This window comes from Trachurus japonicus, chromosome 5 (assembly GCF_045865225.1).
Source record: "Trachurus japonicus isolate A0001 chromosome 5, Traja_1.0".
NCBI classification, from domain to species: Eukaryota; Metazoa; Chordata; class Actinopteri; order Carangiformes; family Carangidae; genus Trachurus; species Trachurus japonicus.
Window position 1 is genome coordinate 15,877,124 of NC_140911.1, and position 27,109 is coordinate 15,904,232.

Sequence of the window (27,109 nt, forward strand, 5' to 3'; positions counted from 1 at the left end):
TTTTGTCTTGTAGCAGTTTTACATGAACCGAGTCGTAGAGACAAATCTGACTAACCTTGACCATGGCCGCCTCTACGGAGCAGTCAGGAAGCCCCGGCCTGTCCATCATCCCCGCGGTCAGGTACGCCATGCTCTCCATCACAAAGGCATTCAGGGCCATCAAAGCAAACTTCTCCTACAGTGACAGGACAAAAACACACACACACACACACACACATAAACACACATAAACACACACATGAGTCACTGGAGCCGCGGAGATGACTCAGATTCCTGTGTGAGAAAAGTCAACTGCACCTGAATCATCCCGAATTCACTGAGGCTTTTGTTGAACTGTTTCCTGGTTGCAGCGTACTCAGCAGTCAGCTCTACAGCCAGACAAAGATGTTGTCAAAACCCACACACATACTGTTGTACACACACACACACACAATAGTCTAACAAAAGGTTTCTCAGTTGTTTTTTATAGTATTAGTTGTCCTCAATAACATACTAAAAGTTTACCAAAATTTGACCACTAGAAAGGTGTTATTTTCAAGATGGCGTCCAAGATGGATAGGAAGCCTGAGGAGACACCACAGGTGAATAGGGTAAAATTTTTAACTAACAGATATCACCATGAAACTTCCCAAGTTTATCACTTACATTAAGACAAATATTTTTTGTATTACAAGTTTTGTCAAATTGTATGTTTAAATATGTAAATTAGGCAATATCTCTTTAAATATGCGCTAATTTGCATACCCGAAATCTGAACAATGGATAAAAGCCACTTTCAAAATTCTTGTTTTATTTTGTTGACATACTAGAGTCAGAAGTTTTTACAGAGGGGATTTTGAATGAATATCTCTCTTTATCACTCTGTAAATGAGAAAATATTCAATTCAAGTTGGTCGTGTTTTTAGGAGTAAAATGTTGTATAAATCAGGCTATGAATGATATATCAACAATCCCCTCTGTAAAAACCTTCAGAATATAGAAAAAACTGGAAGGTTTGGTGTCTGTAAGTGCCGCTGAAGTGGAGATTTCGGGCTCTTATACAACATTTTACTCCTAAAAACACGACCAACTTGAATTTTTAGGGCTGCTAGTATTTTCTCATTTACAGAGTGATAAAGAGAGATATTCATTCAAAATCCCCTCTGTAAAAACTTCTGACTCTAGTATGTCAACAAAATAAAACAAGAATTTTGAAAGTGGCTTTTATCCATTGTTCAGATTTCGGATATGCAAATTAGCGCATATTTAAAGAGATATTGCCTAATTTACATATTTAAACACACAATTTGACAAAAGTTGTAATACAAAAAATATTTGTCTTAATGTGAGTGATAAACTTGGTAAGTTTCATGGTGATATCTGTTAGTTAAAAATGTTACCCTATTCACCTGTGGTGTCTCCTCAGGCTTCCTATCCATCTTGGACGCCATCTTGAAAATAACACCTTTCTAGTGGTCAAATTTTGGTAAACTTTTAGTATGTTATTAAGGACATCTAATACTATAAAAAACAGCTGAGAAACCTTTTGTTAGAATTTTTTTAGGGTTAGGTGTTTTTTTTTCATATATGCACCCGCCTACAAACACACACACACCAGCTCTTATTCAGTTACGTCTACTGCTGCATTTGGTTTTTACCGATTAGTTTCTTTATCATCCCAGCTGCAGAACTCCCCATACTGAACCTCCCCGAGTTCAGGATGTTCATGGCAATCTGTCCAACACAAAGAGACAAAAATGACTCAACCTCACACACACACACACACACACACACACACACACACACACACATCGTCTCACTGCGACTTACAGACGGAGGGCAGTATGGAGCTTACCTTGAAGCCGCCACCTACTTCTCCGATCACATTCTCTACTGGCACGGGGACGTTGTCGAACGACACTTCACAGGCTGAAAAAGTGAAAAGGTTTCCTTAAGAACTACACAAATAACCCTTACATACCCTAAACATCATTCTTTTAGGCTGAAATTTTATGACTTTTCCTAAAGTGACCCAAAATACACACAAATGAAAATATTTTTAAATTGTATACTTTTGAACAGGTGCTACAAATTTTTATACACTGAGGCTGTTTCGGGTCAAATTTGACCCGTATCTGTTTAGATGGATTTTAGATCCACCAGTATGGGCCAAATCAAGGAAAATTGTGGTTTTAGGGAATCTTGAAACTGTGGAACTATACAGGCCATGTTTGTGTGTATAATTTATGGGACAGTGGTGACAGAAACAGAGTTCAAGGGGGACTTCGACACTGTCACGAGAACTGCCTGTGTTCCCACCACATTTGCCCAGGTTGCCACAGAGACAGACACCTGCTGGTCTTTGAGGGAGCATGGGGAGACCTCGAAACAGTGAAATAGTAAAACAGCATAGTAGTGATCATACAGTATGGTGCACAAATAAAAACAGAGGTCATCTGAGGTCAAGGGGTGCCTTGACACAGACACGAGATCTGCACCTGCAAGCACCTGCACCTGCAATGTAATAAAATAATCTATAAAGTAACAAATTTGAATCAATTTGCGTTGGGAGGGTGGTGGTGGGGGGTCATGACATAGAGGTTCCTGAGCTGCCATTTCAGTGACTGACATTGTGGCAGCGAGACTTGGTACAACAGGCCCTTTATCTGATCTTCCAAAAGGAGGAGGTTGATAGTGATTTGGTGGAGGATGTGCCAGAGCAGGAAGACAATGCTGAAGAAAACCATATTATATATAAAGCAGGGAGAGTGCATTTTTTTTTATAATAAGCATTTTATTATTAATGTTTTTGTGTTCTACTGTAAGTGGTAAATGTTGAATTAACCTCCTAAGGCCCAAGGAGTTTTTTTACATGCATTTTTTATTTCTCTTTGCTATTTGGGCTTATTGGAACCTAATTAGAATAAAAACTAAGCATCATCTTTTGATATGATGTACTTTTTGAGAAAAATGATGTCCACATATGTGGACTCTTGTTCCGAACTTCCATAAAACACAATTAAGTCACCTTTGTGTTATAGAATGAAAAATTCTTTATTTCCACCTTGAACACAGCAGTTTTTTTCCTGACTGCTTTTGCATGTATTAATAACACATACACACACATTTTTGAACATGTTTTGAATATCAGCAAGTAAAAAGCTAAAAGCTAAAAGCTGTACAGTACATTGTACCATTGTATGTATATGTATTTAGTGATTGAATTGTTATTTATTACATTTAGACAATGTACAGCTTTTTAGCTGCACCAGAGTTAGCTTCAAGCTAGTTTAGTTTACTAGCATATTACATTTTACTGACATTTTTAATATTTTTTAGGCCTTTTCTCGAAAATTGCATATCCATAATAAAATGAGTATATCTCTGCAACCACAAGGTCTATTTGAATACTTTTGGTGTCATAGTAAAGGGAAAAAAATGAGGAATTGCTGAGATGTGTAAATTTCAGTATATCTGTTACTGGTGAAGAGTAAATGAAGATGACACACAGAAAAAAATTAATAAAATTAATATTCGCCTTAAAAAAAAATCATATTTTTGATGAGTGCCCTTTAGAATAATGCTGATGAAGCTCAAACTCTCTATAAAATCATTGTACAACATGTGAACATTGTCTCTGCAGTGGTTGATTCTGATTAATTGAAGCAGGACAAAATGATTGAGATTTTACTACAAAATATCCAGGCGAACTTTCCAAAATGTCCATTTTTGGCACAGCTTGGAACCACCTGCTACTATAAACTATTGTTTAATCTTTATTTTCACACAATTTGGATAAACTAACTGAAAATAAATCTACTGGAACCGATTGTAAATAACTAACATAGTGGATTCAGTGTCTCTGCGCCCTGCTGCTCAGAGCAGCTTGTTTGGGTGGGTTTGGCTTTCAGCCTCTATCTCTGCAGCGGAGTGGTCGATTCGAGTGAGTGGCGGCTCATTTTAACCAATAGAGAGAGAGGAATGACGCTAGACCCAGGTCGATGTGATTGGCCGCACTGGCAGCCATGTGACAGCCATGAACCAATCAGATCAGCAGATCCACGTGCAGGCCAACGTGGGGTTGTGTGCGCTCCGTCAGGCTCCGTGCAGGCTTCCGTGCAGGGTCCTAGAGCCGTCGGATTTCGGCCAGGCTGGTTCAGATGTAAACACTAGGCAGAGTTCAACTGGAAATATTGTGGATTTACCCATAACACAACCTTTTCACGGCAAAACAGCAAAGGTAAGAGCAAATGTACGACCATGTTTTGGCCACGCAGTGTCTGTTTTTGCTCGACTTTGCTGGTTGTTGTCTTCTCCCTCTGCCGTGCTGCTGCTAGCTGCTGCTGCTAGCTGCTGTTGTTGAGGGACACCCTGATGTTCACGTTCAGATGAGAGGTCGCTGATGTGTTTTGCATAATGTACAGTAGTATACGAGCCAGAAATGTGGCGACTGGGTCCACACAGAGGTGCTTTATGAAGTTTGATGTCTAGTTGTTTGTTTGAGTAGTGTTTGGGCTGTGTTTGGGTCATATAAACATGGTTTTTTACACGTTGTAGCCCAGCTTCTGCTGTTTAATTTGACATATAATATGACCATATTCTTTCATAATTAGTGCACTGGGGGCTTATGCATGTCTTCAAGTCCCCCAAATGGGGGACTCTGGATTTTAACAGGTTTTAACCCAACTGATCTATGTATGTATATATGTATTTAGTGATTGAATTGTTATTTATTACATTTAGACAATGTACAGCTTTTTAGCTGCACCAGAGATACTTTTTTTCTCATTTTACATGTGTGCATGTTTACAAGCATTTTAGCTGTTTCGAGGAGCTTCAGTCCATAAGTACACATATGTGTACTTCACGTTTAGCGACATGCTAAGTTCTTATTTTTACTTTTTTTCCCCCAAATTTGCTTGTCATAACAAATGTCCAACACTCCTATAAATATCTAAATAAGAATAAGCCATAAAATAAGACAGGAATTCTTACCTGGTCGATGTTTGTGTATGGAGCGGCCACTTGAATCTTCCCTTGTGTTTGCCGCCATATTGAATTTTTACCGTAATATGCTTGACTCTTCTGACACCACCAGATGGCAGTGTAAGTGCCCAAGTATGTGTCCACAACACCCCCAATTCAGCAGTGAACACAAATATGGACATAAGAGCTAAAAAGTGCTGTCCACGTATGTGGCCGCTAAGCCCTAAGAGGTTAATATTGATAATTATGATTTCTTATGATATAGCATTTAGCTTATAACATATAGCACCTAATGGTTGCAGTGGTTAAACATGGTCATATTATGAACTCCAACAGTTCCACAAAGTTCATGCCATTTTAAAATTCAATGAAATATATTTAAATCATTGTGGCTTTTATGGCTTATGGCTTTTTTCATAGGCTATTTAAACATTCTAAATAGATCTGTAGTTTAAAATTCAATATAGACACTTACTATGAGGGAATTCTTGGTCCGGGTCAAAATTGACCCGAACCATACTGTGAAGGTATCAAATTTGAACAGTATGTAAGGGATAAAGGAACAAACTCAACAAAGGTCATTTATTCCCAGTACTCATCCTAATATCCACACTCATGGGAGACGTACTGTTGGAGCCCCTGATGCCAAGCTTGTCCTCCGGCTTGCCGCTGGTTATGCCCCCAAAAGCCCTCTCCACGATAAATGCAGAAATCTTGTCCTTCTTGACACCGTCCACAGTCACCTCCGTCCTGGCAAACACCGTCATAATATCTGCAGTCGCTCCATTGGAAATCCAAATCTGGTAAGACAAATTTAAAGACATGGGATATTTTATGGAGCCATTTCCCTGACATTAAAAGTTGGCATTGAAAACAGAATTTGGCATTGTAATAACAATTTTTGGCATTGAAAATAACATTTGGCATTGTAATAAAAGTTGTACTGACACTGAAACAAGTATCGGCATTGAAAAATGTTGGAACACAGGCATAAAAAATACAATATTTTATTTGGATTAAAAAAATATATAATTATCATGTAGTTTTCAATGTCAGTCTTCAGATTTATTCTTCATGTCCATCTTTTTCAGTGTGTTTTTTTACACTGCATTCCCCCCCCCCAGTCTCACTGGTTTTCAGTTTCAATTTTTTTTTTCTGTTTCACTGTTCTTTTTTTCAATGCCAAGTTACTGTCAGGGTTTTGTCGTGGAGGGGAGGGTCTGAGGGGAGGGGCTAGGGACGCATGAAGAAGAAATCTGAAGACTGACATTGAAAACTACATGATAATATATTTTTTTAAAAATCCAAATTAAATATTGTATTTTTTATGCCTGTGTTCCAACATTTTTCAATGCCGATACTTGTTTCAGTGTCAATACAACTTTTATTACAATGCCAAATTCTGTTTTCAATGCCAACTTTTAATGTCAGGGAAATAGCTCCATAATATTTAGGGTATAAAACAAAAAGGAGAGGGTTTTTTTTTTTTTTTTTCATTTTGAATTCAAATTTGAAGTCCAGACTTAAAGGGATAGTTCACTCTAGAATGATATTTCGCTCATTATCTACTCACCCTCATGTTGACTAAGGGCTGGAAGAAGCTTCAGAGTCCTCCGTCCCTTCTCTGAGTTACAGGGGGTCTTGGCGTAGCAGTGCATGTCCATATAACGGTTGCAAAGGGACACCAGAGCTCTTCGTAAAAAAACACACACAAAAAAACATCCAAATACCTCCATGCTGCTCGTATGTAATGTCCGTCTTGTGCTGAAGCCCCAAATTGCGTAATTGTCCCGAAATTTTTTTTAAAAAGTCTATATTTTAAGCTTGTTTGTAGCGGAAGCTTCTCGAAGCTCCTCTTCCTGGTCCGTCCAAATCTCGCGTTATTTGCGCCGGCGTCAGTGCAGTTACTGCAAATCACGCAAGATTTGGACGGACCAGGAAGAGGAGCTTCGAGAAGCTTCCGCTACAAACAAGCTTAAAATAAAGACTTATTTAATTTTTTTCGGGACAATTACGCAATTTGGGGCTTCAGCACAAGACGGACATTACATACGAGCATCATGGAGGTATTTGGATGTTTTTTTGTGTGTGTTTTTTTACGAAGAGCTCTGGTGTCCCTTTGCAACCGTTATATGGACATGCACTGCTATGCCGAGACCCCCTGTAACTCAGAGAAGGGACGGTGGACTCTGAAACTTCTTCCAGCCCTTAGTCAACATGAGGGTGAGTAGATAATGAGCGAAATATCATTCTAGGGTGAACTATCCCTTTAAGAGCATCTGATTCTTCTCACCTTGGAGCCGCTGATCAGGAAATGTTTCCCGTCCTCTGACAGCGTGGCACGGGTCTGAATGGAGGCTGCATCACTGCCACTGAAATGATCGAACAGAGTGAACGAGTGAAGCTCATGCTGAAACAGAAGGTACAGATGCCTTTACAGTTTTACACTGGCAATAGAAATGGCTCATTGATTGGCTGGATCTTTTCCCTTAAAGTATTATAAATGGATTGGTCAAAGGATGCGTGGTCAACATGTGTCGGCTATTTGTCACTACAGTGCTTAGAAAAAACATTGAAGCCACTCTAGAGTTTGTATCTTTAATTATCATTTAACCATTAAAAGAATGCGTGTTTTTCCAAACAATTATCCTGACGCTCATAGAAAGATTAAGGAGGGAAGATAAATATAATAATTATATTGCTTCTAAGCTTCTCAGAATGTGTCATTATCAATGGAAAACACACAAAAATACAAGTTGCCAATGATGAAATGTATACATGCCTGGAAAGTCTATGATGCACATTGCCCATTTCATATTTATCACACTGTATTATCTCACACACAGCTCTCTGTAACCTCTCAGTGACCTCAGTAATCATTAAACAGTCATCTCGTACTTTTGCTATTAATTGATCTGATCAGAAGTCACAGATACTGGTTCCTCATCCCCAGTGGTCTCAGACACGTCTGATCTGCTGTCATTAAAACCCTCCGTTGTTGAAGAAAATGCAGTTTTGGACACCAGAATACAGTATAGCTAATGACCGACAGAGTGAGACAACAGCAGGGGGTTGAATGAAGGGAACAGGGTCCTGGGTTGTCAACGACCTGAAGCAAAGCGCTCGTCCTGTTCAAGTCAATATTTACAAATATTTAAGCACTTTGGACAACAACTCCAGTTTTGGGTGTGTGTGAATAATTCTCATGTATACCACAAATACAGTTGGAAATATACAGTTGTGCTTGAGAGTTTACACACCCTAGAGGATTTTGTAACTGTGTACCATTCATTAAAGCAGAAGTAAGTGATATTTTTGTGTTAATATAAGTCTTAAATAGTTGTATCTTCCGACAGCAATCACTTACATAGAGTGTTTGGTCTGAAACACGGGTCTGTCAGTCCCTCTGCTCTGCTCTGAGCCGAAGAGAAAACATTTATCGTATCCTACAGTTTTTATCCAATGAGGAGAGAGAACGGCATGCAGGGCTGTGTGTGCAGCCAAGGGACGCCGTGAATGTGGCGACGTAGGGACGAGGACTGTTATGGTGCGTTCAAGGAAACTCGTATTTTTCCGACCGTGAAGTGGTACCAGTTCGATCTGGTGCGAGTTCACCGGTCGGAAGTTACGAGTGGCCGTTATAGTGACTTTCACCGGTAAAACAGGTCGGAAAAACACGAGTGGGTTGCCTGGAACGCTACAAAGTCGTAAGTTGTGACTTGAAGCTGTAATTTACGGTTTTAAAAGCCTGCCTGGAACGCAGCATTAGCGAAAACGACCGGACCACTTACTTCTGCTTTAAGGAAAACATGAGTGATCAGACAAAACAGATGTCTCTTATTTTTAAAAGCGATTCAAATTAAACTGTTGAGACATCCAGAAATAACACAATCATTTAAAAAAAAGATTATCAGAGAGTCTGACCAAATTTTTTTTTGATGGTACCAGACCGTGGCTTGGTATCAACAGAACCCCTCAATTTCCACTTTTATGAGAGCTTGAACTCTGCTGATTGGCTTTCTCAAGTCTTTGAATATCTTTTTATACCCCTCTTTATGTTTTATAAAGTTGAACAACCTTCTCTCTCTGGACTTTAGACAGTTCTTTTGCTTTCCCCGTGGCTCAGAAGAATCCAGCAAAGTCAGTGCAGCAATTAAATGGATGAAATGGTGTTTGTCTACGTATTCATTTACCTCCCAGGCTCGGTCAGGCAGAAAGCTGCGATGTGTTCTCCAGACGCCAGTTTGGGCAGATACTTCTGCTTCTGGGCTTCGCTGCCTGCGATCAGAATCCCCTGAAACAACAAACGGCTGTTAGCGAACCACACGAGGAACGGTCTCAAAAACCTCACATGGTGTCACATCAAGTGCTGCAGTCGTCATCATAACACGCCAGACAAACAGATCGATGACTATTCTCACCTTCAGTCCAATGGCCTGATGTGCAGCCAGTGTCACAGCTATAGAGCCATCTAACGAGATGATCTCTGCCAGTCGTGCATACATGGTGTTGGACAATCCAAGACCCCCTGAGATGAACAAATAATACATAAAAAAACAGTGTCACTTTGACAAACTGTGGTGCGGTATCGGGGAACTGCTTCATGATCCAGGCACAGGTGACGTCACAGGAGTTTCCTACAATCCGTTATTCAATAAACATGTTCGACAGCGTCACAGTGTGAGAACTCACTCTATAGACCCCAGGGCGAGAGATTAATAGGGAATAATCACTGTGAATGGTGATGAACAAATACTACTGGCTGCTACTTTCACTAAATATGTTGACTTATTAACCTGTTTCCCCCAGGACATGAACAAAATCCCACAAATACTGAGGCAGGAGGAGCAAACACAGCATCAGTACATACAACGGTGCATATTCATTATGGCCTGAGAGCGAGTCCATAGCACTTTGTTAAAGGGATAGTTCAACATTTTGGCAAATTGGCCCATTGCCATAATCCCTATAGTCATAGCAGTAGGTTCGTTACCTTTAATTGTTGGTGTAAGCTATTTTTAGAACGGAGGAGCGCAGCAGCAGGCTGCTCAGAGCTACGCTATGGAGGCTAAAGGAATTTCTTGGTTTCGCTCATCAAACTCATCAAATACACAACCCAACAACTCCAAAACGCTGTCGTGGACAAGTTGTGACCTGCACATTCACCACGCTATGAGATAATAACGGAACGTTACGAGACAGAGTCATTTTAGAGGTAAATTCATGCAAAACCGCTGATGCGCGTTGCGTTCAGGGACAGTTTTTCAGCAACCAGACTCTGTATTTACCCTGTATTTACCTCGAAAACGGCTCCGTTTCGTAACGTTACGTTATTATCTCATAGCGTGGTGATTGTGCAGGTCACAACTTGTCCACGAAAGCGTTTTGGAGTTTTGGGATTTTGTATTTGATGAGTTTGATGAGGGAAACCAAGAAATTCCTTTAGCCTCCATAGCGTAGCTCTGAGCAGCCTGCCGCTCCGCTCCGCCGTTCTAAAAATAGCTTACACCGACAAATAAAGGTAACGAACCTACTGCTATGACTATAGCGATTATGGCAATGGGCCAATTTGCCACAATGTTGAACTATCCCTTTAATCCCTTCACTTCTTAACCAGTGTGGTCATCGGGTCAAATTTAGTTTTTGATCAAATGCCATTAAAAATATCAGAAATCAGTTGCGGTCTTGGCCTCAGTATAAAGTGTTGACTGGACGTCAGCTGGCTACAGATGTTTCCTAACAACCAAGGTTCAGGTTTTACTGGTTGAACCTGATGTATTAAGGAGGTCTTCAAAGGATCTTAGTTATTCCTTTACAACAGGTTTCACAGTCATCTCACCGTACTCCTCAGGAATCATGATGCCAAACAGCCCGAGCTCCTTCAACCCATTCATAGTCTCCGGGGGGATTTTGGCTTCATGGTCAATCTTCGCTGAGTCGACTGGAAAAACAAACAGGAGTCAGGAGTAACTGTCGATTCATACGTATCACAGGGAGCCATTGGATCATACTCATTATTACATATTAACTGCATCTGTCACACAACACTTCTCTCACCGTCCTCGGTGAAGAATCTTTCCACCGGTGCAACCAGCTGGCTGATCTCCTCCGCTTCTTCATTTCCAACCTCTGGATAAGGGAAGACCTCAGCCTGGAGGGGAAAACAGCAGCAAAAGAAGAATTCAGATCTTTTTCTTTAGTAAAAACATAGTAAGGTCAAAATAAAACATTACAAAGGAAAAACTCTACAAGAAAAAAAAAAAAATCCAACTACAATAAAAGATGAAAGTATTGGTGGTTCAAGTCTCCAAATAACAGAAGTGGACGGATCCCTATGACTAACATTATCGCTCTTATATAGGACTTTAAAAGTATATTTAATCAAATGTCATTGAATACAGTGAAGGTTACAACCAGCTATAGTTAGTTACTCTGCATGAATATCTTATATAGCCTAACACTGGCATCTTTTTATTTCAGTTATTAGCAAATAATAACTGACATATGCATGTGTATGTGATTATTTTCTTCTGATTATACTGGTACATTTGTGAGCTTGGTCTTGCATTTCACTGCACTGTTTTTAACCTTGGTTTTGGCTTTGCATGTGACAAATATCTATCTATCTATCTATCTATCTATCTATCTATCTATCTATCTATCTATCTATCTATCTATCTATCTATCTATCTATCTATCTACTAAAACAACAAAGATAAAAGGTGTTACAACCATCCCCACCCTACCATTGTTTGACTAGCTGTACCAGCATGGTGGTTTGAAATAAACATTGATGAAATGACTCATATTTTACCTAAGAACCTGCTCTTTCATCTGAAACAAGTTACCTAACTCACACTTCAACAGTATCAATACTAGTCAAAATGTAGGCTTGGTCCAAAAGTTTCTGACCTAAAAACAATGTTTTTGCCTGTAAAAACCTACACAGCCATAGTGGACACACATGATATTGATCACATAACTCTAATGTTATCCCTTATTGGTGAAAGTGATGCTGTTAAAACCATCCCCGGTCTGTTTCTTTTTCCTCCTGACCTCCAGAGCCACTTGATTTATTCTTTTTTTTTTTTTTTACCTGAATGGCCCTTATATGTGACGTCGAAGTTACTGTTTGAGGCAAGGTTTTTTTTTTTTTTTTTTTTTTTTTAAATCAACAGCTTTATTTAAAAGAAGCTGACAAGTACAAATAGGTATACAAGGAACAGTATACAATGAAAATACAGAGAACATGTGCCTGAGGGGTGATGTTCATTATATAAGAAGGTTATACATATTACAAAGGTCTCTGGTTTTAATAGCCTTTTCATTTGCTGATTTGGTGATTAGCTTAAAATAAAGTTCCATTTCTTTTTGAAAAACATAAAAGCAAGGGGTTTTCTTAGAAAATTTACTTTTATGAATATGAAATTTTGCAAAAAAAAAATAAAAACAGATTTACTAAAAAGTAACATTTTCCTTCTTTCTTGGGATACTTATGGAAACCAAAAACAACATTTTCCCAAAGTAAAATAAAATCTATTGTAAAAGAGTCAATAATAAATTTGCTGAGGTCGGCCCATAGTTTTTTCGTGTGAGAGCAAAGCTGTTTGAGGCAAGGTGAGCTCAGATTTATTCAGGTTTAAGTCTCCCCCATCATCACACACCGTCATTTAAACTGGTTGCCCCTGCCCTGCCCCTGCCCTGCCCCAGACTATGGTCTCACCCTGGTCTTACCTTGTTCACCTGCCCGAGGAACAGGTCCTTGGCGTAGAAGAGGTTCCTGCTGTGGGTCTTGAAGGACCTCCGCTGCAGGTGAAGCTGCAGGTTTCTCCCGGCATCGGGCCTCACGCTGCGGGCGAGCAGCCGCTTCCCGACGCGTTGGGCGGTTTTAGAAAAGACGATCAACCTGTTGACGTTCATCTTTCTTCTTGCTCCGACATGAACCTTCACCTGCTCTGGTCCATCGAGCCGCTGCTTCACTGTCTGACTGAAATTATTTTACCTTTCACCCGATTCTGTCCCGTGTTGATGACGTAGGCACTGTGATGGTTAAATAACACGTTCACGGACCCTCGGAAACGGGAACTTCATCGGAATAAACAGCTGTTACTAAAAACGGTCCTCTATTTTGATTAGGCTATGTATTATCTAACGATAATAAAGATAATAAAACAAGAAAGATTTAAAAAATAAATAAATAAATAAAAAAAGGTGTTTCAACCATCCCCACCCCGCCATTGTTTGACTAGCTGTACCAGCATGGTGGTTTGAAATAAACATTGATGAAATGACTCATATTTTACCTAAGAACCTGCTCTTTCATCTGAAACAAGTTACCTAACTCACACTTCAACGGTGTGTAGATACTAGTCAAAATGTAGGCTTGGTCCAAAAGTTTCTGACCTAAAAACTGTAAAAACCTACACACTTATTGACACAGCCATAGTGGGTACACATGATATTGATCACATAGCTCTAATGTTATCCCTTATTGGTGAAAGTGATGCTGTTAAAACCATCCCCGGTCTGTTTCTTTTTCCTCCTGACCTCCAGAGCCACTTGATTTATTCATTTATTTTTTACCTGAATGGCCCTTAATTATATGTGACGTCGAAGTTACTGTTTGTATTATCTAACGATAATAAAGATAATACATAAAGAATAAAATAAAAACGGTATGTCCTAGCAGAGCATCAAATATGTAGGAGGAGGCAATATGAAATGTAAAGACGTCGAACATCATGGGCTCAGTCTACAATGCACACATGCTTATTTTCTTATGAGAGATATTTTTCTTTTTTAAATCGCAGCTTATTTGACTTTGACAGTTTATATCAACTATAATAAAGTAATTTACATATTTTTCCTCTTATGTAGAAATGTGACAAACCGCAAAAACGTTTGTATCACTTTACTATTGTCTGTGGTTTTATTCATTCAACTCAAAGATCAAAAGCATTGTTTTTACATTTATTTTCACTCTTTTTTTCTCCATGCGGACAGAAAAGAGCCTTTTCATGCACTAGACCTACTGGTGATTTTTTTTTCTTTTTTTTTTTACAAAAATGGATTTAGGTCTAGAAAATGTGCATTGTGTTATCCCACTATTGTAGAAACATGTAGGGCTGCTGTAGCAAGAATTAACCATTAACATGCAGATGTTTCTAGTATTTTCACAGAGAATCGATTGTTTCCTTTAACTTCTATTATGTCGTACTGGGTTTGCTTTTGTGATATTTTCGACAGCACTTGAACACACCACAGCAATGTTATGCCTATATGTACCAGCCGGTGGCGCAATGTGCAAAGGAGCTGGGGCTGCTAAACAGTAAAGGGTTGAACCATGGATCTATTATGGGGTTGAACAAGTTAATAAAACTGTGTTTTAGCAATTACACATAGGCCTAACTTTATTTTTTAGAAGTGGTGCATGAAATGTAGAGTAATGTCAGCAAAGAGTAAATAGGTTATAAAACAGTGAATTAAAATGACAGATAGATAGAAACAGCTGGTCTAGTCTAGTGTTACTGACTGCTCAGCTTTATAACACAGACCATTGTGTGCTGGCAGAGGAAACTGGTCCATCCCAGCTGCTGCGTGGTGGTGGTGACGTCGTCCGTCCTCCTGCTGACAATGATGGTGTGGGCCCTCAAAGCTGCTGTGGTGGTGGTCTATTTTTAGCTCCAACAACCTCAAGGGCCACATGGACAAACAGGGCAAACTGTCACTCAGACCACCACCTGCCACAGCCGGGCAGCACCGAGAGAAGAGAAGAACTAGTGCTGCTGCTGCTTTGACCTTCATCAGCAGAGTCAAAGTCATTTAGTAGTCAAAACTAACCAGAGACATTAGAATTTTTAACACAAAGGTTAAAGTCTGGCTGAAACAAAATCAGAACTGTATGCATTTTTAATGTGTCATGACTTGGCATGATTTTAGATGTATTGTACATTTTATAGTGTTGTTATGTAATTTTGATGTCTTTCTTCTTACCGTCTTTTTTTTCTACTAAAAGCCTAACTAGGTACCTTAAAAATGTGAACCCATAGACACTGGCTATTGTACAAAACCTCGCAGTGCAAACAAATGTATGATGATGTCTATACTGACCTATTTATTTTACTATTATTTATTTAATTTTCTACTTTTATATTATATCTATAGTATTCATGTTATGACCATGAAATATCTCTGTGCTTGATGTGCTGTGTTCTTTACTTTTTCTTTTTTTTCCTTTTTCCCTCTTCTCTTTTTCCTCCACTTATTTTTTCTCTTCATTTTATTTGTATTTTCTTTTTTCATTTTTCTCTTCATTGAAAATCAATAAACATATTTAAAAAAAAAAAAGCCTAACTAGGGGCGGGAGTTGGAAACTAGCATTAGCTATAATCTCTGTATGCAGAACATCAGTCACATTGACTTGTTTGTAACAAGTGGAAGTGTCACTATGTTAATAACCTGCATTGTCCCTATCAAATAAACTGAATTAAATTATTTAGGTTAATACAAATACCTCGGTGTCCCTGAAGGAAGGAGGCCTCGGTGTTGTTGGGTTGGATGGCAGGAGGAGGGTGGTGGTGGTGGTACAAAAACACAAACACGCAGCAGCCTGTGTGTCACTTCAAGGGCAGCAACATATACTGTTACTCCTCCTGAGGTGTTGTTTTCTGGGAATTTGGGGGATTTTAAAGGGAAACTCCACCAATCCTACACCCAGTGTTTAATTTAGGCTCCTCGTCATGGGGAGGAGAACCCACCCTGTGAAAATATGAGCTCTGTGTGTGTGTGTTGTGATGATGTAATCAGGATTATTGTAGCTTGAGTCAGGATAAACTTCACGTTTATAACAGAAAGACTGTGCTAGAAAAACTTGTGGCTGGGCTGGAGATGTAGAGAAAGTGACCGAGCAGGGAGCGTCTGAGGGAAGATGTGAAGTGTTTACATTAGGGAGATGATCCGGTCCTGAGGGCCAAACGGTTTACATTCATCAACTACACACAAATTACACATTGCATTGTTTGTTTAAAGAGACCCAGTAGGCTATACTGTACTTTCCTCCGACTGAATAAATGTGTAGCTAAATAATGTGACACCACCTCCATGCTGGGAGACAGAAATGTAGAAGATTTCCAGACTTTTATTTTGGCAATTTACTGTAGGTGTTTCTAAACTTCTGTCTGACACCCCTTATATTATATATTACATTGCATATTATATGCATAACTCCTAAATGCCACTTTGTCCTAAATGCAATCACAGTTATTAATCAGTGTTTTCCTACTCAGGTCTATGAAGCCCCCCTGGGCCAGAGTAATTATGAAACACATGCCTTTTCTTTTGGTAGAAAATCCTTCACGAGTGCAGGACAGGACTCTAAGAAAAAAACCTTATATTAGTGTGTGGTCATAAGATGTTGGCACTATTTCTTTTTTTCTAAGTGGAAATCAAAAAAAGAAGAAGAAAGTGAAGTCTGGATTTTGAGATGGCTTTAAGATAAAAAGCGTAGAGAAGTGCGACACACCCTTGGACTCTTGAACCACTTCCTTTATTTAGGTAGCACCACTTTAAGGTAGAACAACCTCTATAAGAGCTTTTCTAGGACTCTGGGGGAAACTACAAGAAAAGCCTAATGTGGTCTTAGGACTCTTATCTGAGGCCGCATTTAGGCAGAAACGCTTATAGCAAGATGGACTGAGAGTCATTCAAGAGAGGAAAAAGCAGGGACACCGAGAGGCAGCTCAGGTTTTACAGTATATCATTTTATTTTGCGTTCTCAACATCGTCACAGTACTAGTTTTACATCAATAGGGTTTTGTCTACTTAGAAACAGAATGCATAATAAAATAAGAGCACTCCTCCCTTCCCTTTGACTTCAAAAGTGGGCTGTGAGTGTGAGAGAACAGGAGTGTCCCAGGAAATACGTCTGAAGCGGTGGTAACTGTGTAACAGTTGGCTGTTCATCTCTAGATCCTATGATAATTCAGTCCTGACGGAGGCAGAGAGAAGCAGTTTGATGATTATGTAAATATCAGAGGGGAGCAGGAATGCACCTTCAATGTAACTGCAGACACTGAGTAGTAGTAGTAGTAATAATAATAATAATAATAATGATAATAATAATAATAATTTACAGAGTATTTACATATGTTTTCTCATTCTTCACTTCCCACCCACCCTTTAAATGTTTCCTCCCTACTTCATCAAGTCACATTAGATTTCCCAAGATGGATTTGCTATTTACACTCAGCAGTATACTGCAATGTCCTAATATTGTACAGTGAAAATAGAGGTGAAATGCATGCCGGAGTAGAATGACACAACTTCAAATGAAGACACACACACACACGCACGCACACACACACACGCGCACACACTAGCAGGCCAGAAATCATCTAAATGTAAACAAGCATCAGTCAGAGAAATCAAAACTACACTGAAAGTCGAGGCTCTAGTCAAGCCCGCTGATCGACAAAACAACAGACAGAGAAAGAAAAAGAAAAAGAAAAAGGAAGGAAAAGAAACAGTAGGCATCAATGGCATGCAACAAAGCACCTCACACAGAATCTGGACAGGTTTTACAATAGATCAGTCTTCTGACGGAGGAAGGTTGTGACCGAAAAAGACTTTGGATCAATATTAAATCAAAGCTATGTTTCCTATTGTTATTCCATAATGATTTGTCTGAGGACAGACTTGGTCATATGTGGAGTTGTGATGGGTCGGTCACCAATTCAATTTGGTTTAAATTATACTAACCAAGCAAAACTGGCACTTTCCTGACTCCGAAGCACAAAAACTGCACCGAAATAAATAATGTAAAAGCTGCATATTTTAACATGTTTGTCATATCAGAGATCGCATTTTGAAATGTTTTGAAAATGGTACCACTTTCTAATAAGACAACAGCTGTGGTTGTAACCAATGGTTTCTTAATGGTAGTTCAATACTTACACTTTACAAGTAAGTAATGATCCATCTGCATTGCCTGGACATGAAAACCTCCTCCATCAAGGTTTTCCCAGAATTACTTTGCCGTTCAAAGTCCTGACACGTCTCGGTTTAATAGAGTTAGTAGAGGATGACCTGAGGAAACAGCTCGTCACAACAAATATCTGCTATTTACTGTGAGAGATGAGGGGAAACCCTTTTAGTTCATCATGAAGACTGTTTGACCACTTAAAGCTGCCCTACTGTACGTCTTGTTTTACATTCAGTCTTTGTGCGATTGTGTTCATTCTCCTCCTCCTGAAACATTAACGAAACTGATTTTGTGGCGTATTTTACATTGTGCGACGTTTACGTTCCTCTTCTTTCTTTGCTATCTTTGCCTGGACTTTGCTTCCCCTGCCAGTCGTCCATCAGCAGACCAGTGTGCAACCGGGACAACAGGTTTGTGTATTGTGTGTCTTATTGTGTGCGTGTGTGTGTGCACAATAGAAACAAAGCACTAAGCACTTGGCCCACTAGTGGTCAAACACTCGACATGGTACTGTACGTTTAACTTCTGGAAAAATAACTGAAGATTACTTGGTCTAACATCTACAGTATATAGTATCAATAACTCATTAACATCGACAGCTGCAGACTGGATGGATTAGTGGAAATAATAACATCTGTAAGAGATGATTTAGTGAGGTTTAACACCAGGCTGGGTGATGTGTTTAGGACTGGGTAACCCAAAAGACGATGGGCTTCTTAAGGAAAGAGGAAGCATCGGGATTTAATAATAAACCACTGGTAAAGTTGATCGGTTCCATACACTGAACTGACTAATAACTTTGATGAGTTACAACTTATAAAGCCGTTAAAGAGGAGGCGTTATTAGGAGGCGGTACCTTGAAAACCTTGGGGGTGAGAACAGTTTGTACATCTATTTAAGAATACCGATCTACTGGATTTCACTTGACAACAGTAATGTGTGAGCCATCGACAGAGATGGATGATTAATTAATATGAAGAGTTCCATTCGTTATTCTGAATCACTGTCCGTCAACTATCACTTTGAATTCATCCTTCCTCCTTCACGCCGGCTGTAAGGATTACTTCTTTTTTTTTTTTTTGGCCTCTTACTGTACAGCTGTGATACAGATGTTGCAGCCTGAACTGCAGTTGTACACCAAGACCCACTATAGTACTGTGTGTGGATCAGGAAAAGATACAGATTTGGTTATCGTCTAGGAGTGCCACATAGTATATACTATATCTGACTTCAGCTTGATGTAATTCAAGAAGTCGAAACTATTCTACGATTAATTTATAACAACTGTGGACTGTAACTCTGATATAGTAGTTTGGGAATACACAATAGTTATAAAATAGCCTGAAAATACATCGTTGCATGCAGTTATTCACTTTGACGTTCCTCTTCTTCTCTGACATTCTCTCAGTTTGGAAAGTCCAGTTTAGTTGCTGCAAATCAAAACGGACACTTGCACTTCAGTGATACAATGAGGGAGAAATGACGAAGGACTCTGGAGGGGGGGGGGGGGGACAAGGACAAAGTCAACAGAACTAAAAACCAAATGGAACAACCACCAGTTTGCAATTGCTCTAAAAAGTAAATACATATTGCACAAGTTAAAAAACTCCATCTGGTAGTTTCAGCAGATACAGACTAAACTCTGCCGTTGATATCAACTACGTAGAACAAGTGCTGTGTCTATCACTTCCAACAGAACAAACGCTCCGGCACACCAGCCCTCTGCCTTTCGCTCACAGATACTACACACTACAGATACGACTGTGCTCAGGACGGCCAGGAGGTACAGCCAGCACATCCCATAATATGTCAGAACGATGATTGATATAAAACTGCCATTTGTGGTGAGTGAAGCGTACGAATGCTATCACCATCACATAGTGATAATTATTGATTTCTGTACTGTGGCGTCTTTTGTGGCTCCGAGGGGGGGGAAAAAAAAAAAAACGTTTGATGGAGAGGGAGCGAGACGGCGCAGCGCACGACGCACGACGCACTCGCCGCTCGACATGACGCACAACAACGAGGCCGAGGGAGGTACAGGGCACACTCAGCCAGCTGAGAGCTTCCGTATCAGGAGAGACGCCGGGACAGTCACGTTGCTGTTTCCCTGCTACACAGTTTGCACAGACTCCTTCGATTCCTATTAAAAAAACGTGAAACCTCCTCCTTCGCCTCGTCCTCTTCCCACAAACCGGACTGAAGGAATCCTACCAGGTCGCAGTAGGACATATAGAGCATCTCTTAGTGTTTATTGGGACTCTAAAAAAATAGTTTTAAAAAAATGACGGTGGACAAGCAGCCAGTACTGAAGGGGGTGTGAGGACATTCAGGTGAAATCTGTTAGCTCAGCAGCTCACTGTGGCTTCCTGTTTCCATAGTGGGGGGAGACGGCTCCAAAACCGATGAACTGCAGTGGATGAGACCGTGTCGGCCGGTTTGTTCTCCAGCTCTCAACAATCTTAACAGAGTCCTAACTCCAAGGCAACATTTACAGTCGTGTCCCAGCTTACTGAGTCGGCTACCTAATAGAAGATTGATCTCTTAACAGTGAAACTACGCCACCTATGTGCGAGTATAATACTGAGTTTTAATTGATGTTTAATTGTTCTGTAATAATAATTATAATAACAGCTGATATTATTATCTTACAAAATACTATGCACAATATACATTAAGCGTTTTTTTTGTGACTAAATTAGTAAATGCTTCAATAATTGGCACATTTATCACTGCTAACAGAGATATCACAGTGCACTGTGAGCTACTGCTACATTAAATACTCGTACAGCTACTGCTGAGGCAGACCACCTGTCTGTCTGTCTGCCTGTCTCTGTTCAGCCAACCTCAATACTCACACTAGATTAAAATCATTTTGTAGACATTGAAGTCGAGATTACTATTTACGTCTTCTGTAAAATACTAGTAAGTGAGATATTTGATCATGTTCTTTAATTTACTGAGGAGAAACAGTAGTTGTGGTCTTTGTGCATGCTCTCGCGTTGGCGTCCGCTGCTCCTGAAGCAGGCAGACGTGATTTATGACCTGGAACAAAATGAAAGGAACAACAGGAAAGTAAATGCGTTTGGGTTGAACAGACCGCCCCCGTGACGAGCATAACAAAAAGACGCTGAAAGAGACACAGGATCTCGTCCGGTTCCACGTCCCCAGACGAGCGATGCACAGTGCGGTCGCCTCGTCGGCCGAGAGCCTCGGAGGAAAAGAAATCAAAGTTCAGTCAGAGAGCTCGCAGAGGCCCCCCCCCCCGGCGCGTCTCACACCACCGTGCTGATGCCGCTGTGCTTGGGCTTGGTGCTGCCGGGGGCCTGGGAGGGCGGCGGCGGCGGGCCGTGGTGGTGCGAGCCGTGAGGAGGGTGGGAGGAGTGCCCCCCCCCCCCGTGGCCGTGCTGCGCGTGAGGCTGGTAGGGCGGCTGCTGGCCGTGGGACGAGGCCGGGTGGAACTGGTGCGGAGGGTGCTGCAGGTGGGCCGGCGGGTGGTAGTGGTGGTGGTGGTGGTAAGGCGGCGGGTTCTGGCCGACGTGGCAGAACTGGGCGTGGTGCGGGTGCGAGTCCGTCTCGGACCGGGCCGTGTGGTGCAGGTTGGCGGGGTGCGGGGTGTGGGAGATGAGGGTGGGGTGCAGGGCCTGGGGGGTCGGGCTCGGGGACTTGACGCGCCTGGTGCCGAACAGAGATCCGAGCAGGGACGAGGAGTTGGGCAGGGACTGGCCGCTGTGGCGGGACGGGCAGTCTCGGCTGGACGGGGTTCTCCGCCGCATGTGAGGGCTGCTAATGATGGACCCCTGCAAGAGAGAGCTCAGTCAGAACACAGCAGCAGACAGTCCATGTTTGATCTAGTTGGAAAAAGTCAAAGATAAACCCGCTGTGTGTTCAAATCTGAGCCTTTTTGTGATTTATTTATTTTAACTAGGGCTGTCAAACGATTAATTTTTTTAATCGCGATTAATCGCATTTTTTCCATAGTTAACTCGCGATTAATCTCTATTAAAAATATTATATATGGCGCTTTGGACTTTCAACCCTCCAAAGTGTTGAAAGTCCAAGCCAAAGTGTTATAATCTCTAGACAAACAACTTTTAGACCAGACCTAGCAGGCCTAGTACCTAATCATAACACATGATGCATGAAACTCACACAGAATTGAAACGAATTGCATCCAGTGGAAATTGCCCTTTAATTTGCTACGCCTCTGCCTGGCCATGTGCATTTGTTGACAACAGAAGCCGTCAAAAAATCAATACATCGCCACGTGCATTTGTTGACAACAAAGCGTCAAAAAATCAATGGATGGAGCTGTGGATATATGTTAGACTGTGTATATTTGTGTAGCAACCAACTTGAAGGTGCCTTACCGCCACCTACTGGACTGGAGGTCCCACACTCCAGTCCTCCAGTCCAGCAGACAGAGGACAAAATGGGCCGCGATTAACCGCGATTAAAAAATTTAATCGCGTTAATTTTTTTAATTAATCTAATCGCGATTAACGCGTTAACTCTGACAGCCCTAATTTTAACTTATTCTATCTATTTTGTTTTTAACTTATTCACTGCTCCCTGTGTCGTGCTCTAAACATGTTTTACAGTTATGTTATACTCAGGGTTCCTACACATTTGAAATTTCCAAATTCCATACTTTTTCCAGACCCTAATTTCCAGACTTCTCAGTAAAAAAAATCTAATAATTTGTGATATTTAAGTAAATAGACGTGCATAATATAAAAAAAGTATGCAATTTATAATTTCTTTTCATTATTCTGAATGGGTATGCCATTATGCAATTGCAACCAAATAATTTCCAGAAGATTGTAGCTAGATACAATAGCACATACAAAATAATTAACTCAAATAACTTCAGATAAGACCAAACCAAGATAAGATAAATAAAATAAATATATTTCTATACAATAGTTTCCATTTTCCATACTTATACCTGGAAATGTATAAAATCAAATTCCATACTTTCCATACTTGCGTAGGAACCCTGTATACTGGTACTTTTATGGGGCATTTATTGTGTTTAGGGATGTCACGATTACTTGTTTTGACAATTAATTGTGGTATTAAACGCCACAATTAATTAATCGTAAAGATTCCTAAATACCGTCACTTTCCAAAAAACATAACATGAAACGTAACATGAATTGGTAGGAATTTAAATGTTAGCGTGTCATTTTTTAATAATAAAAAAAAAAAGCAAAACAAAACAAAAAACGATTAAAATAAATGCAAATATTTGGTATAGATAACAATTTATGACCTGAAACATTTCCCCTGGGGGATTAAGAATTGGTCATATATTAATAGATACTTGAAACATTTTGTATAAATAATGAGTAATGTAATTATATTTTGACTGTATTTGATTTTACACATTCATAGTGTTGTGAAATTAATTAGTGCATAATAATCGTGATAATCGTAACACCGTGATTATTTCTCTGACAATAATCGTACCAAGAAAATGTATAATCGCGACGTCCCTAATTGTGTTATATCAGTGAGCTTGATACCTGTCCATGTCTCTAAGTGTTTTGCTTTGTGTTTTGTCCTTTTAAACTGGATTTACTCTGCTGCTGCAAAACAAATCTACCGACGGGTATTGATAAAGTTACTTGACTCGATTTGAGAGGGGAGACTGGCCTCTGCAGTGTGCACGGCCTCATCACAGACTCCGTACAGCAGAACTACCTGCATGAACGGCTACAGCTGATCTCAGATCTCATGGGATGGCTTGTCTTGTGTTGTGTAAAACAGTCTCCATTTCCTCTGTTTGTCTGTCCACGCTAACATCTCACGCTCCACACACACACAGCGGCTTGCTGAGCCTGTGAGAGCTGGTGGTATCTGCTCTGTCATGAACAAACAGATTCCAAGTCTTCAGGCTCTCTCTCTCTCTGTCTCTCTCTTCTCCTCCTGATACTGTGGTGAAACCCTGTCACTATTATATCTGGTTTCCATGGTTACAGTATCCTATTTAATATTCATGTGCCCCCAGTTTGAAGACAAAAGTGTGATGCTACAGACTGTGTACAGTAAAGTACGGTGTACGTTATCATTTTGAGCTGACAGGTTTAGGTTCATTGTAAGTGCACTGCTGACTTCATTGATGTGCATTGATGTTTTTAAATCTCTGCTCAGTGAGAAAAAAACAATTAAATATTAAGTCTTTTCTTGAGGAAACAAGAGACTGTAACTCAGAACATAAAACAGTCAAAACCAAGGTTTATGTTAAAGAAATGAAGCAGCTATTTCACAGCCATGCATCACATGCACATCCTTTTTGCAGTCTATGATGTGTGCGTGTGTTTTGTTTCATCTTTTGACAACATTGACTAAATTGAATCGGTCTCAGATTGTTTTGTGGTAGGTGTATAACTTCTTTAGTGACCCCAATACCAATACTACTCTAATGAGAGTAGAATCCATCCATACATATTACAGTACCTGTTCATCTTCAGGTGAGAAAGTGAGAGCTAAAACGTTTTAAATAAGAAACCAAAACAACATGGAGCACATCTGTTTGTTCTGTTGTCAGAAACATTGATTCATTTCATATTTACTGAATACTGATCTCTCAACCAGCCACTAAGCCAAACGACACAGTGGCCAGGGCCGAGTTCTTCCTACTCTATCTGCCTAAACTCATTCAGTCTGACATGTTCGCCAGCTAAGAGGTAGGATTTTTAGTAATGCCTCTCTCTTGGCAGCTTTGTGACAAAACAACATTTTTAAAGTCTAAGTTAAATCAACATTAAAAAAAAAAAAAAGTACAGCAAGGCTGATAATTGATAATAAACTGTTTTTGTGTGGCCACATTTAAACTTAAAGACAGAAAAAAATGTAGAGATCTGTCAGATTATCAGCAACTAACTTTTGCTAACACACTTAGCTGCATACAAAAGGCCCTGGCCCTCATCTGGCTTAGATTCTTTCAGTGCAAGTGGGACAAGGTCAGAGGTCAATGAAAGGAAGCAGTGCAAGTCGGTCACTTCAAACTGCGAGCATGCAGGAGCTGGAGCTGAGGCACAGCCAGGTTAAATTTGAGCAAACAGAAAAAAAAACAAAAAACAAAAAAACACACACAGTTCTGAGAATGGACAAAAATATAACCCAGTAAACAAGAGAAGGTGACTCAGGGGTGAGGGTTTAACGTCAGCACAGAGCAGCCCTTATACTGTATGAGTCGAGACTGTTATTAGTCATGCCATGCTGTACGTGAAGGGTTAGCCACAGCAGATCGGTCCCGGTCAGCCCAGCGCATGCACAGTGTCCAAGGTGCTCACAACAAAAACACCCAAAGCAGAAAAGAAAACTCAACAGTACAAACAAACAAAGAAACAATACAGAGACTAGTGTGTTGAGCGTGAGCGACATTAAAATCAGGAGGACAGCTCCACATCAGTTGCATCCTACTTACTTCCATATTGCTGTCTAGTGATCCTGCACTGCTGCGTCTCCCACGCTTGCCTGCCCAGAACATGTAACATGACAGATTAGACACGCCTGGTACTGTAAACACGTGAAGGTTCACACATCCCTTTGTCTGGTGTGTGTGCACTGAGGGCTCTAGCACTCTAAGGAGACGAAGATGGCACACGACTAACTAGCAGCGGACTGTCGGTGCGGCGGAGGGAGGTGAGTAAGGAGTGACTAAGGAAAAAGGGAAGAAGCGAGTCACTGCTACAACTCCACGACAAGCTCAGCTTCTGGGAAACTAATTTCCTTAGGTGTCTACACGGCGACTTCAGCCACAGCTGGCAGGACACCGTCCCATTAGTAAGAGAGTTGCAATCTCGCTCCCTTTGCTCCTCCGGTCCACATGTCGACGTGTCCTCGATCAGGAGACTGAACCCCAGATTGTGCCTAATGGCTGTGAGTCTTTACATGAATGGGTGAATCTGGAAATCCTGAACGTCGGTCCTGACCGAGTCACACTGGATCCTATATTTCCCATAAAGTAAGTTTTAATCAGATTTTATTTGACTAGCAATGAGCACATACAGTACAGGCCAAAAGTTTAGACACACTCAATGCATTTCCTTTATTTTCATGACTATTTACATTGTAGATTCTCACTGAAATTCCACTAATGAACCCTGACAAGGCACACATGTGAAGTGAAAACCATTTTCAGGTCAGGTTCACCTCTTGAAGCTCATCAAGAGAATGCCAAGAGTGTGCAAAGCAGTAATCAGAGCAAAGGGTGGCTACTTTGAAGAAACTAGAATTGGTGGGGGCAGAGATAGAGGAGGAGGAGGAAGAAGGAGAGGAAGAAGAAAAGAAGAAAGAGAAGACAAAGAAGAAAAGACGTGTTTTCAGTTATTTCACACTTTTTTTGTTAATTCCACATGTGTTCATTCATAGTTTTGGTGCCTTCAGTGAGAATAAAGGAAACACATTGAATGAGAAGGTGTGTCCAAACTTTTGGCCTGTACTGTATTTCTAACTCTTTCTGATATGACTCGGTGAGATCTAATCATCACATCACTACGACATCCACAGGGTCGTTTCCTTCAGCTTTGACGGAGCTAAATCCACGGACACAGAGGAGGCAGGCCGAGCAGCAGCAGCGATCCCCATGACGAGTAAACTCGATGTCAACTGCAAACCATGTCGATGTAATCTCAGAGACACTGTGTAATTCCTAAAACAGCTGTGAAAGAAAACACAGGCCTAATATTATATACAGCGCAGACTGCCGCCACCTCTAAATGCGTCGATCAAAAACAAACACTTCATTTTATCGCGATGTTGCTTCACTTCACTTGTCTAAACACAGTGTTGAGGTCACTGAGTCTGTGTGTGTGTGTGTGAGTCTGTGTGTGTGTGTGTGTGTGTGTGTGCGCGCAGTGAAGGCAACTCCCTACGCCCCGTCTGAATCAACTGCACAACATTAATTCCTCTTACCACTAAGACGCTCAAATTGATTGCAGTGACCTACATAGCTCTGTCTCCTCCCCTGCTGGTGACACGGGATTATTAGTTGATAGCCTCTAGCAAATCACACCTTGGGTCCATTCGCAAACACACACACCCGTCTCTCTATATCTCCCCCCTCGGTTCACCTGCGTCGTCACGGCACAGGACGGTTGCCGTGGCGACCACCCAAATGAAACCTGTTTTCGGGAACACGACCTATTCCAAGTC

General features: G+C 40.6%; 2 protein-coding genes across 12 annotated transcripts in view; both read right to left on the bottom strand.

The window, feature by feature from the left end:
- acad9 (acyl-CoA dehydrogenase family, member 9) overlaps positions 1-12,940 on the bottom strand; it is a 21,798-nt gene extending 8,858 nt beyond the window's left edge. The window contains exons 1-11 of the mRNA XM_085776534.1: positions 12,700-12,940; positions 11,023-11,116; positions 10,805-10,906; positions 9,387-9,493; positions 9,159-9,259; positions 7,259-7,337; positions 5,594-5,765; positions 1,835-1,908; positions 1,638-1,713; positions 298-368; positions 56-175 (exon numbers count right to left, since the gene is read on the bottom strand). Of these exons, the coding sequence (XP_085632660.1) occupies positions 56-175; positions 298-368; positions 1,638-1,713; positions 1,835-1,908; positions 5,594-5,765; positions 7,259-7,337; positions 9,159-9,259; positions 9,387-9,493; positions 10,805-10,906; positions 11,023-11,116; positions 12,700-12,885 (1,182 nt within the window). The 5' untranslated portion in view covers positions 12,886-12,940. The remainder of the gene's footprint in view (positions 1-55; positions 176-297; positions 369-1,637; positions 1,714-1,834; positions 1,909-5,593; positions 5,766-7,258; positions 7,338-9,158; positions 9,260-9,386; positions 9,494-10,804; positions 10,907-11,022; positions 11,117-12,699) is intronic.
- A 3,763-nt stretch (positions 12,941-16,703) lies between these two features.
- Positions 16,704-27,109, bottom strand: part of iqsec1b (IQ motif and Sec7 domain ArfGEF 1b) — a 204,000-nt gene continuing 193,594 nt past the window's right edge. For 9 of the 11 annotated variants that reach the window (XM_085776537.1, XM_085776535.1, XM_085776536.1 and 6 more), the window contains 2 exons: positions 25,380-25,429; positions 16,704-21,744 (listed from right to left, as the gene is read on the bottom strand). In XM_085776537.1, the coding sequence (XP_085632663.1) occupies positions 21,220-21,744; positions 25,380-25,429 (575 nt within the window). In that variant the 3' untranslated portion in view covers positions 16,704-21,219. The remainder of the gene's footprint in view (positions 21,745-25,379; positions 25,430-27,109) is intronic. The other 2 variants (XR_015035841.1, XM_085776542.1) reach the window with 2 other exon arrangements.